This window comes from Homarus americanus, unplaced genomic scaffold (assembly GCF_018991925.1).
Source record: "Homarus americanus isolate GMGI-L3 unplaced genomic scaffold, GMGI_Hamer_2.0 scaffold2539, whole genome shotgun sequence".
In the NCBI taxonomy this organism is placed as follows: Eukaryota; Metazoa; Arthropoda; class Malacostraca; order Decapoda; family Nephropidae; genus Homarus; species Homarus americanus.
Window position 1 is genome coordinate 5,801,665 of NW_024725489.1, and position 17,376 is coordinate 5,819,040.

A 17,376-nucleotide genomic window follows, 5' to 3' on the forward strand; every position below is an offset into this window, starting at 1 on the left:
AGGGGTAAGTTTTTTCTTCTGTGAAAGATCGTGTAGTGGGTTTTCTCAAGGTTTAAGGTCAGTTTATTACGTATTACCCACGTCCCGACTTTAGTCAATTCAGTGTTCATAGTTCTCATCAAGGAATGGAGGTTTGAGTTGCTAGCATAGAGATTACTATCGTCTGCAAATAAGTTGTATTTTATGGAGGAGGTAGGGAGAAGTGGGGAAGGGGGAGGAGGTGGGGAGAAGGGAAGGGGTGGAGGTGGGGAGAAGCGGGGAAGGAGGAGGTGGGGAAGGGTGGAGGGGTGGGGAGCAGGGGAAGGGTGGAGGGGTGGGGAAGGGTGGAGGGGATTGGGAGGAGCGGGTAGGGAGAAGCGGGAAGGGGAGGAGCAATGAAGGGTGGGGAGGCGGGGAAGGGGGGAAGGAATGGAGGAGGGGAGAAGGGAAAGGGGGAGGAGGTGGGGAGAAGGGGAAGGGGTAGGAGGTGGGGGGAAGAGATGCGGGGAAGGGGTAGGAGGTGGGGGGAAGGGTGGAGAAGCGGGGAAGGGGGAGGAGTGGGGAAATCAGGTAGGAATGTATTTTCTTTTTTGCCTTATGTCCTTATGACTCTCAGCCTCCTGGCCAAGGGAGGGTTCCAGTAAATCTTTCAATTAAATTTTTTTATTGATTATTATTTTTCCTCCTTCATATTTCTGAGAACAGTGTACGTGTATAAGTTAGAACATACATACATATATACATACATACATACATACATACATACATACATACATATATACATACATACAGACAGGTAAAATAAATAGTTACCGGAAATAGTGAGTGACTTAAGGCTATTTTTAAAGGTGACAATGTTGGTCTGTTCTTCCACCTATAGCCCAACCTAACACTCATGGGGAGGTTAGGTAAAAGTTAAGTTAGGTTAGGTTAGGTAAAAGTTAAGTTAGGTTAAATTTAATTCAGGATAGGTAAAAGTTGTTAAGTTAGGTAAAAGTTAGGTAAGGTTGGGTTAAGTAGTAGGTTAGGTTGACTCTTTTGGTCTACCTTAAAAATTGATCTTTAAGCACTCTGTGTGTGTGTAATAATAATTAAAATTAACGGTTTATTGAAAAAGTTCTGCAGTACGAAGGCTGAAAATATACATTGGACATAAATGATTTATTACATACAAAGACATGGGGTGGGTGGGTCATTTAACAAAAGCTTTCATTACTGAAAGAAGAAGGAACATGAATTGAACATTCAAATTATTATAGTTTGCCGTTGATAGCCCGGGCTAGTCTCTTGCAGTACTGTGTGAGGTCACTTAGGCCACGTGGCTCATTAACTCGTCCATAGGTGTTGATATGAAGGACCTCACGTGATCATGGAGACATCGGGTGGTGTGGTCACGTGGTGCAGTAACTCATCCGTAGGTGTTGATATGAAAGACCTCAGGTGATCATGGGGACACCGATTGGTGTGGGGTGATGTCATAGGTAGAAGGATAAATCGTGGCGAAATTCACCTCCGGGACTATTATAGGGTATTGGCGAGTAGGGTTAAAACCAAGATAAGGAAAGCAAAGAGGAATAATGAGGTAAGGATAGCAAGGGAGGCGAAGACAAACCCCAAAGGATTCTACCAAATGTATCAAACTAAAACACGAGAAAAGATTGGACCAATACGGTCAGACTTCGGCGATCCCTCTGATAACGACGGAGAAATGAGCAATAATTTGAATAAATATTTTTCAACAGTTTTCACCACCGAAAATTTAAACATGATACCCGAGGCACCGACTCTATTCAGAGATAGTGAAGAAAACAAATTTAGTGAGATAGTAGTGACTAGTAACGATGTTAGTAAGCAAATAGACAAACTAAAGTCTAATAAGTCACCTGGTCCCGATGAGATATTTGCCAGAGTATTAAAGGAATGTAAGGAAGAGCTTAGTATGCCCTTAGCAAAGTTGTTTAACATGTCATTAAAAACAGGTGTAGTACCAGAATCCTGGAGGATAGCGAATGTAATACCGATTTTCAAGAAGGGGGATAGATCACTATCCTCTAACTACCGCCCAATCAGTCTAACATCAATAGTAGGCAAATTACTGGAAGCAATCATTTCAAACTCTATTCGAAATCACCTGGAGAAGCACCAATTGATCAATGATTCCCAACATGGCTTCACAAGCGGACGTTCTTGCCTAACTAATCTATTAACATTCTTTTCATCAGTTTTCGAATCGGTGGACGAGGGGCACAATTATGATGTGGTATATCTCGACTTTAGCAAAGCCTTCGACATCAAAGGTGACATCCTTAAATGGATTAGGGCGTGGTTACAGGACAGGAAACAGCGAGTGAGCATTAACGGCACTAAGATCCTATTGGAGCAACGTCACAAGTGGAGTTCCACAAGGCTCAGTACTTGGACCATTATTATTTATTATATACATAAACGACATAGATATCGGCATTGACAGCAACATAAGTAAATTTGCTGATGACACTAAAATAGGACGTGTTATCAAATCTGATGAGGACTCGGCAAAACTACAGGAAGATCTAAACAAATTTTTCGAATGGTCTGAAAAATGGCAGATGAAATTCAACGTCGACAAATGTAAAGTACTCAGTATAGGAGATGTAAACAGGGAAACCAGATACCAGATGAACAACGATGCCATAGAGAAATCCGACTGCGAGAGATTTAGGGAGTAATGATAAGTAGGAACCTAAGCCAAGTAAACAATGTGTTTTTGCTCGTAACAAGGCTAATAAAGTACTTGGGTTCATACAAAGGAGCAAGTGTTAGTTACAAGACTAGCGAGGTCATCCTAAAACTGTATCTTGTTCTTGTGAGACCACACCTGGATTACGCAGTTCAGTTCTGGTCACCGTATTACAGAATGGATATAGAATCCTTGGAAAGAATTCAGAGGAGAATGACAAGACTAATCCCGGGCATTAGGAACCTTGAGTATAGAGACAGGTTAAACTTAATTTGCACTCCCTTGAGAGACGTAGAGCGAGGGGCGACCTGATAGAGGTGTATAAGTGGAAGGCAGGGCTTAACAAAGTGGACATTACAAAGGTACTCAAACTATCCAACCAGGAGCGAACTCGTAACAATGGTTTTAAATTAGACAAATTTAGATTTAGGCGTGAAATAGGTAAACACTGGTTTGGAAACAGAGTAGTGGATGAATGGAACAAGTTACCAAATATCATCATTAACTCGAATACGCTGAATTGCTTCAAACATAGGTTGGATGTTCATATGAGCAATAGGGGTTGGGTGTAAACGGGACTGCCCAGTATGGGCCAATAGGCCCGCTGCAGTTTCCTCCATTCTTTTGTTCTTATGTTCTTAAAGCCGAACCACTGTTGTTCCCAGGGTGGACTGATTAACACAGCCTGGTCAGAAGATGGTGGTCAGTTCCCAGGGGTGGTTATCTCACTGGTGGGTCACTCTCTCGCTGGTACTGTCTAGTACTGAGTTCACTGGCTTAAACACTGTTCATCACTGTTCAACACTAACCCCACTTCTTTCCGAAACGAAATTGTCACTTTTGATTATGTTGATATCCCAGTGGTGAGGATGGGTCGGGAGAGGGACTTGGGGAATGGGGCGAACATTGGCCAAGGGTGGTAGCAGGAGCAGCGCCTAAACCCTGATAGGTCTTGATTATCTTGTGGTCAAAGATGTGTGTGTGTGTGTGTTCAGAGAACAGCATCGTGACCTGTAAATGGCTTTCATCGACCTAACCAAGGCCTTCAACTCTATCAACAGGGAAGCCCTCCGGCGAACCCTTAGCCGGTCTGACTGCCCACCAAAATTCAGCGCCATTGTGAGGCAACTCCACGACGGCATGAACGGGAGTGTTCGGCACAATGGCACCCAGTCTGAGCTCTTCCCCATCCTAACGGGTGGACATTGAGTACCAGATGAAGGATCTTTTCAAAATAAGATGACTCCAGGCAGGAACAAAGGTGTTGGTAGCTTTCATTACTGAACCTACAGTATGCAGACGACCTCACCCTTGTCGCTCACACTGAACGCGACCTTCAGGAGATCCTGAATACCTATGCAGATGCGTATGCACACTTCGGCCTTGAGGTTAATGTACGTAAGACTCAGATTCTCTTTCAGCCTGACCCTGGTTCAGCCACACCTCCACCATCCATCCATCTTAACGGTACTACCCTCTTATGTCATCCACTTTCAGTATCTCGGCTCCCACCTCTCCACCACCGCAGACAGCGATGAAGAGATTCAACATCGGATCAGATGTGCATCTCAAGCCTTTGGCAGACTCCGTACCCGTGTCTTCATCTGCAGGGCGCTAAAATTATCTACAAAGTTGCACGTGTATCGAGCAGTGGTCCTCCCCACCTTGCTATATGGCAGTGAGACATGGGTCACATACATAAGGCACCTCAAGGCACTTGAAAACTTGAAAACTTTCACCATCGTAGTCTACGTTCCATCCTCCGAGTTCGCTGGGAAAACAAGAGAACAAATGCCAGTATTCTCGCTGACACCAACTGTAGAAGCATCGACACTACCATCCATGAACAACTACGCTGGACTGGCCATGTTATCCTGCATGGAAGACAGTAGACTGCCAAAGCAGCTACTTGACACAGTCATCTAACGAATAGCAACATAATGCTGGCGGGCAACTGAAAAGGTATAAGGATGGTCTGAAGACAAACCTGAAAAAATGCCAAATCGACCCCCTCACCTGGGAGACGATTACTCCACACCGTAGCGCTTGGAGGAGCACCACCACACGAGAAGGTGTCAATACTTTCGAGTTAGCCCGACTGCAAACCGAGGCAGACAAGCGCCAGCGCCGGAAAGGCGCTGCCGCCGCCCCTCCCGCACTAGATGTAACCAACACATGTGCAAGATCTGTGAACGGCTCTGCCGGTCCCTTATCGGCCTCTTTAGTCATCTCAAAATTCACCAACCTAGGTGACATCTTTAATAACTCGTATCATTGTATCATAGCTGGATGATCGTCATACTCGATTCCGAGTGACAGCAAAGTAGTAGTAGTGTGTGTGTGATTGTGTTTATTTTTTTTCATGGACTCGTTCGCTAAGTACAGTACCAATTCACATGACCGAGGGTAGACAGACACCTCTGGGACAGTTCCTCAGTTCAAATCTCTAGAGCGAGTGGCCATTATCGGTGAATAGTGTTAGGTCTTTTTATTTATTTATTTATTTATTTATTTATTTATTTATTTATTTATTTATTATCGTACCGTCCCTATTATTTGTTTATTTATTTATTTACTTTATTTGTGATCTTGCCGTCCCTAAGATTTATTTATTTATATAGCAAATTTTTCTCTTACCGTCCTGATTATTTTTTTTTTGTAAACTAGATAATTTAGTGTTTATTTTGAAAGATAAACAAAATCCTTGTGATAAAGTGAAGCCGACCATATTTATTCATGAGCAAGTGTTTGAATGCTGGATTTAAGCATTTAGAGTAAACATTGGACCATTTACCATCATACTTATATTTATTTTATTAATTTCAGCATCACTGGACATGTAGGTTTCGGACACAGGCAACAAAATATTAATGTAAACAAACGGATATTTATAAGGTTTTATTATATTTTACTACTTTACATATAAGTAGGATTCATGTTTATAAACCGTGTATATAAATTACTGAAATAAATAACATTGGCTTTAAAACACACAGAAAACATTAATACAAAATAAATATATACTCAGGCCTAGGCACCTCAAGCAGCTGCAGTCTCCACCACGTATGTCTCGAGGGTTGTGATTGACTGGATTGCATGTCGGTATTTTACAATGTATTGCTACGCTTCACTTTTTTCTTTTATCCTCTTCACCACTGATCGGCTCGTTAGCCGCTTGGGCGATCGGTCACGTCTCTCATTACTTTTCCTTTTCTTTTATCCTCTTCACCAAAAGATCAGCTCACTAGCCGCCCGGGCGATCGGTCACGTCTCTGTCACGCACTGTTGGCAAGTACTGGGCATGCACCGGCTCCTGAATGTACCTGAACTCGCTCCAGTGTTGGTCAAGTCTTGTCTTGAAAGAGCTCACACTCGGTGCCGTCACAACACTTTCTGGTAGATTGTTCCAACTAAGTTCTTTATTGGTGTATTGTGAGTTAATATACTAAGTCACCAGTAATTAAGAATCAAAGAGAGAGAGAGATTTGTTGATGCGTCTTCAACTTGAATTTGCCGCCAATTTGGAACCCCTGCAGAAGACTCGGTCAGTGTTTTACGGTCACTGTTTCGGGGGGAACGTTACATTTCGTCGACTTTCACCGTTTATACTAAGAATGGCTACTATTTACGTTATGTCTGCTCTCTTGGTATTATGTCTAGTATTTAAACAAAACGGTAATAGCTGTAAAGGAGGAAATAGCATAGTATATTGTTAGGTGAGGTTAAGTCAGCTTAGGTAAGGTTACATGTTAGTAGACGAAATGGAAATGACCAGCACAAAACCTAACCTAACCTCATCTCAGTTCTCAGGGTGGGGGGTGAAGGGGGTGTCTATTTATCACCCGCAGGACATTGATTGATTTTGCCGCTTGCAGCGGCTACTTTATTGTGCACCCCACACTCATCCTGTGAGCTGTAGCGCAAAAGGATTACAGAGTAGGGTTTACAAAGGGTCATAATAATTAACCCCCGTTGTCAGGATATTATGGCACTGAAAGTTACACAGTATTTCATTTACATTATTTGTTTAGTTCTATACATAAAGGGTAACTTATTCACAAATGCGTGAGAACAGGCGTGTGAGGCAGTATGTCTGGCCTCACACTTTGGTATTCACATTTACGTGGGAGGTATTCAAGCACATTGCGTATTTGGTTCTGTACATGAGAACTGATATAGTTACTAAGTGCAAAAAAGTGGATCCAATCTTAATATGTCGGCTATCTTGCCATTAGAGATGAAGTGTTGTGCCATTTCACACACAGTGTGCTTGGACCTGTCCCTAAAAGGTTCTATCTTCACACAGTCGAGGACGTAGTGTTCAAGTGAGTGGCCATATGTCTGGCCACACACTTTACATTTAGTTTTGTTTACATCTGCTTGAGGAACATACTGCCAAAGGTACTTATATCCTAACCTTAATCTAGCGGTTACAACATCTTATAATCTAGTGATCTTGTTACTTGCTCCATATACATGTTTCACTTGATACATCTCATCATGGTAACCTATGGGTCGACTAGTGCCTGTTTGCACTTGTCTACTTGCGTCAACCTCATCAATAAGTTCTTTCCTAATTACAGTTTTAAGGGTTCTTTTTGACAGACCCAAATTGTATTCAACGGTGTCTTTGTTAGACGCGAGTTTGGCGAGGGCATCAACTCTGTCATGTTTTATGAGGCCTATGTGAGAGGGGATCCACAACAGTTTGACCCTGACACCCCGGTCAACAAGGCACGCAATGGGCAGTCGGTGTGTGTGTTTTAACGTATTGTTTGTAAGGAAGAATTAAAAGGGCCAGATTAACCCTCCTTTAGGGACGCCAGTGTGAAGTAATCGGATCACCTGAAGATTAGACACCCCAGTTTATTTCACCTTTTTATTAAACACCTTAACGCCAGGCTAACCTAACCCAACACTTACCTCACCTAATCCGGCGCTAATGTAATCTAACCTAACGCTATAGTCTAACCTAACCCGACGTTAATGTAACCTAACCTAACACTAATCTTTGAGTGTTTAATTATCAGGTGAAATAAACTAAGGTGTTTAATCTTCAGTTGATTGTAGTAAACAAACCATACATACGTGTCTGGGCCCTGATTGGTTGATAGACTTTTAGCTGGTCACTGATTGGTTTTTGGTTACTTCTCTGGTCCTTGATTGGTTGAGAGACGTAGCTAGTCCTTGATTGGTGGAGAGACTCGTAGCTAGTATTTGATTGGTTGAGAGACGCGTAACTAGTCCAGGATTGGCTAACACGCGTGGTTGATAGACACATGGTAGGTCCAGGATTGGGCTAAGTGACACGTGACTCTTAGCCCAATCAGGTGGTAGGAGCGGCGGAGGTGGTTGATAGGGCGAGGAGGTGGTGGGTGGGTGGGGGCGGTATCAGTTCACTAGACAATCCTCTTACACAGGGTTCTCTGGACACACATATCGAAGCAACACAACCACCCGGCCCTACACTCACTGTCCAAGTCACACAGCGGTGGTCGAGTTCGGGACGCCGCGCAGGAGGGCCTTACCGGAGGACACCCACCGTCTGACGTGGCTGCAGGGGACAAATAGAGGGATGGATAGATTTTTTTAGATAGATAGATAGACGATTATTATCAGGTGTGGGGAACTTGGTGATGATTGTGTGTGCGTATGTGTGTGTGTACGTGAGTGTGTGATGTGTGTATCTGTCTAACCAGCAGTTATGCATCTTGTTAACTCAGGGTGTGGTTGTTGTGTTGGCGACAGCTTCTACACCTTAAACACTGGGTCATGCAGCCCGTTAACTCAGGGTGTGGTTGTTGTGTTGGCGACAGCTTCTACACCTTAAACACTGGGTCATGCAGCCCGTTAACTCAGGGTGTGGTTGTTGTGTTGGCGACAGCTTCTACACCTTAAACACTGAGTCATGCAGCCCGTTAACTCAGGGTGTGGTTGTTGTGTTGGCGACAGCTTCTACACCTTACTGGGTCATGCAGCTCGTTCTCAGGGTGTGGTTGTTGTGTTGGCGACAGCTTCTACACCTTAAACACTGGGTCATGCAGCCCGTTAACTCAGGGTGTGGTTGTTGTGTTGGCGACAGCTTCTACACCTTAAACACTGGGTCATGCAGCCCGTTAACTCAGGGTGTGGTTGTTGTGTTGGCGACAGCTTCTACACCTTAAACACTGGGTCATGCAGCCCGTTAACTCAGGGTGTGGTTGTTGTGTTGGCGACAGCTTCTAAAACCATAAGCAAATTCACGCTAAGATGGACCTTGGGCCGGCCATCCTCGTTACACGAGGGGCAACCATTATTATTTATCTGTGTGTGTACAATCATAGACAAAAGTCGTGTCGCGGTTTTGTCCGAAGATTAAATATAACTCGGGAAACATTTTGAGCTCCCTACCACAAGGCAGAGCGCACCAAAAGTTTTAGGCCTTCGGCATATGTTTTCACCAAATTTCACGGCACGACTTTTGTCTTTCATTGTACTTTGTGTGGTGTGTGAGAGAGATAATTAACGGTTTATTAAAAGAGCATGGCGCTGGAAGGCTGAAAATATAGTTACATAATTGGGGAATGGGTTACGTGGGTGACAAATAATATACAAGTAACATAAGTGATATAAATAAGATATATAATAACTAGATGGGGAAAAGCTCAAACTACAGGGCATTTCAACATAGTGACAGTGCAAGAAGTAGTATTTACTGTATGTGTGTGTGCGTGTGTATACGTATGTGTGTATATACGCGTGTGTATCTGTGTGTGTGTGTGTGTGTGTGTATGTACGTGTGTGTTTGAACGTGTGTGTGTGTGTGGTGTATATCTGTATCTGTGTGTGTGTGTGTGCGTGTATCTGTGCGTGTGTACCCTGTGGGTATGTATCTGTGTGTGTGTGTGTTATCCAGGCGTACGGATATACCTGTTCTTACCTCCGATCTGCTCCCTGAAGTTCAGTATGTCTTCAATTGTTGCCAGCTTCGAAGTTTTGCCACCAACGTTGGCAGCATCATCGGGGTTCTCTTGTCCAACGATGCCAACACCACCAACGTTGGCAGCATCATCGGGGTTCTCTTGTCCAACGATGCCAACACCACCAACGTTGGCAGCATCATCGGGGTTCTCTTGTCCAACGATGCCAACACCACCAACGTTGGCAGCATCAGCGGGGTTCTCTTGTCCAACGATGCCAACACCACCAACGTTGTCAACATCAATAGGGGTCCCATGTCCAACGTTTCCATCACCATCATTCACCCTCACTGCCGCAGGCCTTCTACGCACGCCACCTCTCCAGTAGACGGTGGCCCCGCCTACCGACGGCCTCCTGCGGGGGGAGTAGCGGGTGTTGTGTCTCCTGCGGAAAGGGTTGTGGGCGGCAGCTTCCACCGTCAATAACACTAACAAGGTCAGGGCGACGTGTAGGCGAACCATGACGAGCAGTGTGTCTGTATGAATGTTGGGTATTAAAGTAATAATAATAATAACAACAATAATAATGTATTTGTTTGATGTCAAGAATTAAAGATAACTGACACCTTGACCTGACATATTCATCGTTAAGTAAAGCTTATAGCCAGATTTATGAATTACTTTGATAATGAGTTGTCAAAATTAAACTTACCGTAAGATATATAGGGATCCTGCAGTCCAAAGATATACGTGCACTCTCTCTCACTGTCGGAAGGTTACTGACTTGCCCAACGTATACCGGGGTTTTTATATATTATTGCTCTCGGCTACTCCAAATGAGGGAAATTTCCCCACCCCGATTCACCCCCCCTCCGGACGTGAATATTCCCCACCTTTAACCCAGTGTTTTGGGAAGTCCTAAACCCGTGTTCAGTTTTCTTCATCATTCTGACACGAAATTGGAGGAAAAACAATATGAATTCCTGAATTTAATTGTCAATGAACTGAATAGAAAGTCTCAAGAGATCACGCTCTCTCTCTCTCTCTCTCTCTCTCTCTCTCTCTCTCTCTCTCTCTCTCTCTCTTAAGACTCCAGGTAGCTTTAAGGTGTTTAATCATCAGGTGAAATAAGTTGGGGTGGCTAATCTTCAGGTGATTTTATTTTTACGAATGAACCCCTTACATTACCCATTAATATCTCTCCCATTATTCCCTTACATTACCCAATTAACACCCACTGTAACCCCCCGCTGAAGTTGCCATGAATAGTGGTCTCTACAGCTCTGAAGGTTACCAACATGGAGGAAAAACTCGACCATCGTGTGGAAAAAAACTCGTTTACTGGAGGAACGAGTTTATTTCCAGGACATACTTATGTATGAGTATAATAATAATAATAATAATAATAATTTAAGCGGTTTATTAAAGTTCTGCAGCCCGAAGGCTGAAAATATACATTGAACAAAATAACTTCTTACATACAGAGACACGGGGTGGGTGGGTCGTTTAACAAAAGCTTTCAATATTGAAAGAAGAAGGAACATGAATTGAACATACAAATAATTATAGTTTATAGTTGATGGCCCGGGCTGGTCATTGAGACACCAGGTGGTGTGGTGTTCACGTGGTGTAGTAACTCGCCCTCGGGTGTTGATATGAAGGACCTCACGTGGTCATTGAGACACCGGGTAGTGTGGTATTCACGTGGTGTAGTAACTCGCCCTCGGGTGTTGATATGAAGGACCTCACGTGGTCATTGAGACACCAGGTAGTGTGGTATTCACGTGGTGTAGTAACTTGTCCTCGGGTGTTGATATGAAGGACCTCACGTGGTCATTGAGACACCGGGTAGTGTGGTATTCACGTGGTGTAGTAACTCGTCCTCGGGTGTTGATATGAAGGACCTCACGTGGTCATTGAGACACCAGGTAGTGTGGTATTCACGTGGTGTAGTAACTTGTCCTCGGGTGTTGATATGAAGGACCTCACGTGGTCATTGAGACACCGGGTAGTGTGGTATTCACGTGGTGTAGTAACTCGTCCTAGGGGTGTTGATATTGTTACGACCCTTGGGCCTCTTAAGGGTGCAACAATGTCACAAATTCACAAATTACACTTTGTACTATAGGTCCAGGAATAGATCCCACCAAATCATCACCTCATTACTATGGGGTATATTGAAATACATGCAGTAGTTTTAATAACAATATATTAACAAATAAACAATAAAATAAATATATCAGTATGTACAAAAATAAACAAATACAAGTTAAATCTGATAAAATAAGTGACTCAACCGAGTGACAAAATAATGAACACAAAAGTAAAGACTTATTTAGTCTAGATTATGCGGTTCAGTTCTGGTGCCCCTATTATAGAATGGATATAAATTCACTAGATTCGGTGCAGCGAAGAATGACGAAAATGATTCCGGGACTTAGAAACCTTCAATATCAGGATAGGTTAAAGAAACTTAACTTGCATTCCCTAGAAAGACGAAGAGTGCGGGGAGACCTCTGACCCTCAGCCAGTGCGGACCTGTGTTCCTGTCAGTGTTAGTGACATAGTGACATGGCAGCTGCTGACGAGTACTCGACCACCTCTCACGTTCTCCAGCTTTGTCTTGCCTTACAAGACCGACTGGAGAAGGTTGAGAAGGAGGTCCAGAGTCTCAAGGGCGAAAACTTAGCCTTAAAGCTAGTTTTAGAGGAGAAGAAAACCTTTGCCAGTGTCGTGAAGGACGGTGAAGTTGAAGTGGATTCATGGAAGGTAGTTGCTGCTAGTGCTACAAAATGCACTCTAAAAAGGCACTCAGCTGTAGACCTAAACAACAGGTTCACCACCTTAAGTGACGAGTGTGAGGAAGGTGCTAGTAACACCACGAGTGCTACTCCCTCTGTTAGTGTGGAGAGAGGGAGTAGCGCAGGTAAGAAATCACCACACTCAGGTAAGGTCAAATGTGTTTCTGTCATGGGAGACTCGATGGTGAAGTATTTAGGTAACAATCTCTGCACTAAAGTTAGGAAGCTCGAGTGTCTCCCCGGGGCAGGGATAGGTAGAGTACTGGAGAGAGTGGAGAACGTCATTGATGACTGTGGAGACAACCCCATAGTCTTACTCAGTGCAGGAGGCAATGACGTAGGTAAGCTTACCAGTGTCGAACTGCGTAAACTGTATAGGGAAGCTCTAGATAAGATTAGGGTGAAGGGTGGAACTCCTATTGCTTGCTCTATCCTACCTAGACGTGGTGCCAGTCGTGAATGGATGTCCCGTGCAATTGGTTTCAATTGCTGGTTGGAAGAACAGTGTGAAGAGCTGTCGACGCCATTCATTGATAGTTGGAGCCTGTACTATGGTGATGATAGTATGTATGCAAGGGATGGGGTGCATTTAAGTAGGAAGGGGGTGGCGGTGCTAGCGAAGATAGTTGACAGGGTAGTAAAGGTGGGGTTTTAATATGTCCAAATCCCATCAATGGTAAAGAGAGGAAAATACCATGTGAAAATAACAGCAGTGAAACAGAAGTAGATAATGCTGAAAATATAGTTAGTCATAATAACAAACATCAAAGTAATAAATGTAAAACAGATAGAAACGGAAGAAATATATTGAGTGTTTATTATACTAATAGTAGAAGCCTGTGTAACAAAATGGACCAGCTCAGGGCCATTGTTAGTAAAGAGAACATAGATATAATTGCAATAACGGAAACATGGATAAATTCAAACAGCAAACATTTTTTAGCAGAATTTCATATTCCAGGATATAACCTATTTAAATTTGACAGAGTAGGAAGGAGAGGGGGCGGTGTAGCAGTGTATATCAGGGTGTCATTAAAAAGCTGCAATAAATCAAACATTAAAACAAATAGCGACAATGAAAGTATTTGGGTAGAGATTGGTGAGGGCAATGAGTCCGTAGTCATTGGTGTTATATATAGACCACCTAATTTGAGTAGGAACGATGGTAAATTGCTATGGGAGGAAATAAAGAAGGCATCTGATAGAAACAATGTATGTATTCTAGGCGATTTCAACTTTTCAGGCATAGATTGGAAAAATCAACTTAGCGATAATGAATCTGAAGATTTTCTAGAAGTAGTACAAGATAGTTTTTTATATCAATTCATAAACTCGCCCACTAGAGGAAATAATATCCTCGATTTAGTTCTCAGTAATAATGAAAATCTAGTAAAAGATGTTGGGATTGGAGACGAACTAGGAAACAGTGATCATAAAGCCATATATTTTAACTTAATATGGAATGGCAGGAAGAAGGAAAATTCGGCCTTGATCCCGGATTTTAGGAAGGCTAATTACGGTAGCTTAAGGAGAGACCTAAGGGATGACCCTATGGTCAAAAGATTAATCCCCCCCACACCTCCGGAAACTGTCAACTTAGGACGGGAGAACCCAGAATTTAATTTAGCAGCTACTTATGAACAATTTATTGCGACAATCCATAATGCTCAAAATAAACACATCCCTAAAAGAAAATTCAGATCGATACGGAACCAACCAAAATGGATGAATAATAGACTCTTAGATCTTCTAGGGAAAAAGAAAGGAGTATATAGAAAAGTTAAGAAAGGCGAAAATCACTTACTTGGTTACTATCAGAACCTAACAAGACAGGTAAAAACAGAAATTAGGAAAGCAAAGAGAAATTATGAAATCAAGGTAGCAAACGAATCGAAAAATAACCCCAAAGCTTTTTATCAACTGTATAAATCAAAGGTTAGAGATACAATAGGTCCCCTTAAAACTACGACAGGAGAAATGACTGATGATGAGTTAGAAATGTGTAGTACGTTAAATAGTCATTTTCGCCCCGCATTCACAAATGAAAACCTAGCTCAGCTTCCAGAAGTTCATAAGGTATATAACGACAGTATAGAAAATATGTTGATGAATATCAATGTTACTAGTAACGATGTGCTTAAAGTAATTAACAAACTGAAGCCTCATAAATCGCCAGGTCCAGACGAGGTATATGCTAGAATATTAAAAGAATGTAGAGATGAGTTGAGTAATCCATTAGCAGTTTTATTTAATAAGTCATTAGAATCGGGCCTAGTGCCAGAAGCTTGGAAACTTGCAAATGTAGTTCCGATTTTCAAAAAAGGTGATAAATCAATTGCATCAAATTACCGTCCCATTAGTCTCACGTCAATCATAGGCAAGTTGCTAGAGTCAATTATTGCTACAAAAATCAGAAGCCACCTTGAAACATTCAACTTAATTCATTCTTCTCAGCACGGGTTCACCCAGGGACGTTCTTGTCTCACAAATTTGCTTAGCTTTTTCTCAGAAGTATATGAAGCGGTAGATAATGATAAGTCATATGATATAACTTATTTAGATTTCAGTAAAGCATTCGATAGAGTCCCTCATGAGAGGTTGATAAGGAAGGTAGAAGCACATGGAATAGGTGGATCATTATTAAATTGGATTAGGTCATGGTTAACTGGTAGGAAACAAAGAGTCAGCATAAATGGATTAAAGTCAGACTGGGGTGCGGTCAAAAGCGGAGTTCCCCAGGGATCTGTATTAGGCCCTCTGCTGTTTGTTATATTCATTAATGATCTTGATTTAGGTATAACTAGTAGGATTAGTAAATTTGCAGATGATACCAAAATGGGGAGAGTGATAAATTCAGACAGTGACTTTGAACACCTTCAAAGAGATCTAGATACCTTACATGAGTGGTCAGTAGACTGGCAAATGAATTTTAATACTGATAAATGCAAGGTACTACAGATAGGGAAGACGAATACAAACGTTAAGTATAAACTAGGTAACACGGAAATAGAAAACTCAGATTGTGAAAAAGATCTAGGTGTATTTGTTAGCAACGACTTGAAACCTAGAAAACAATGTATTAGCGTTCTCAACAAGGCAAACAGGATTCTTGGGTTCATATCTAGGTCTGTGAGTAACAGAACTGCTGACGTTATCTTGAAACTTTACCTAGCATTAGTGAGGCCACACATGGATTATGCGGTTCAATTCTGGTGTCCTTATTATAGAATGGACATAGATTCTTTGGAGAGAGTACAAAGAAGAATGACAAAAATGATCCATAATATTAGAAACCTTCCATATGAAGAAAGGCTGAAAAGCTTAGGCTTGCATTCATTAGAGAGGCGTAGAGTTAGGGGAGATATGATAGAGGTGTTCAAGTGGGTAAGTGGGATTAACAAGGGTAAAATGGAAGATGTTCTGAAGCTCAGTAATAACGAAATAACTAGAACAAATGGCTTTAAATTAGATAAATTCCGATTCAGAAAGGATATAGGCAAGCACTGGTTTGGTAATAGAGTTGTGGATATGTGGAATAGGCTACCGAGTGCTATAGTAGGATCGGGGACGCTAGGGAGCTTCAAGACGAAGTTGGATAGGCACATGGAAGTGCTGGGATGGGTGTGAAAGGGATCTGCCCTGTATGGGCCAGTCGGCCTCCTGCAGTATCCCACTTTCTTATGTTCTTATGTTCTTATTTACTGGGAGTGAATACACTTGTTTATTACAAGTTGTTGATAATTTTTACAATGGTTGGGACTGGGCTGTTCTTATAGCGATCAGTTCGTGGACGTATGGGCTGGATGCGGTTGTGGTGTCGAACAGCAATTCTCGGGCTAGGGATCTCAGGTGGTAGTAGGAGCCGGTGTCGAGGATGGTGTAGAAGCTTCTTACCAAATTTGCAGATGAGGTCGTGGTGACTGTCAGTGAGAGTCGAAAGGGTCAGTGTGTTGAGCTCTTCTTGATATGTGGAGTAGGAAGGGGAGAGAATAATCTTGCATGCCCTCTTTTGCACTTTTTCTAGGTGTTTACGTTGTGTGGCATTTAGGGAGGAAGACCAGGTAGGGGAGGCATAGGTGAGCTTGGGAAGTATGAATGTTGTGTAAACACTGAGGAGCTCGGGTGCAGGAACTCCGAGGGACTTGAGTCGGCGGAGGAGGTGGAGACGGAAACTGGAGGATTTGACAACTTCACTGACGTGTGATTTCCAATTTAGTTTGTTGTCTATGGTGACGCCTAGGAGCTTCGTGGAATCTACAACCTGGAGTGTGTTCGGACCTAAAGTAATGGAAGGAGGTGGGACAATGTCGGAGGAGAGGTTGATGTGCATAACCATGGTCTTGGTATGGTTGAAGGTGACATGGTTGTTGGTGGCCCAGTTTTGGAGACTTCAATAAATCCTATTAATAATAATAATAATTAACGGTTTATTGAAAAAGTTCTGCAGCCCGAAGGCTGAAAATATACATTGGACATAAATGACTTATTACATACATTGGTGGTTTAACAAAAGCCTTCATTAGAGAAAGGTAAAGGAACATACAGTGAACATACAGATTAATGTAGGTGTTGAACAGCAAACTCGTAGTGTAGTAACTCCCTCCCAGATGGTGTTAGGAGGAACTCACGTGGTGTAGTAGTTCCCTCAGATGGTGTTATGAGGGACCTGGCGTGGTGTAGTAATTCCCTCGCAGATGGTGTTATGAGGGGCCTCACGTGGTGTAGTAATTCCCTCACAGATGGTGTTATGAGGGACCTCACGTGGTGTAGTAATTACCTCGCAGATGGTGTTATGAGGGACCTCACGTGGTGTAGTAATTACCTCACAGATGGTGTTATGAGGGGCCTCACGTGGTGTAGTAACTCCCTCACAGATGGTGTTATGAGGGGCCTGACGTGGTGTAGTAATTCCCTCACAGATGGTGTTATGAGGGACCTCACGTGGTGTAGTAATTCCCTCACAGATGGTGTGATGAGG

At 42.7% G+C, this 17,376-nt stretch overlaps 1 protein-coding gene across 1 annotated transcript; it reads right to left on the minus strand.

Annotated features, from left to right (window-relative positions):
- Positions 1–7,661: 7,661 nt before the first annotated feature.
- On the minus strand, positions 7,662–10,372 carry LOC121865136. The gene is made up of 3 exons (XM_042364461.1): positions 10,310–10,372; positions 9,618–10,133; positions 7,662–8,252 (listed from the first exon to the last, which is right to left on the minus strand). Exons 2-3 carry the CDS (start codon positions 10,117–10,119, stop codon positions 8,098–8,100), a joined length of 657 nt encoding a protein of 218 aa, XP_042220395.1. The 5' UTR covers positions 10,120–10,133; positions 10,310–10,372; the 3' UTR covers positions 7,662–8,097.
- Between the last annotated feature and the right edge of the window lie 7,004 nt (positions 10,373–17,376).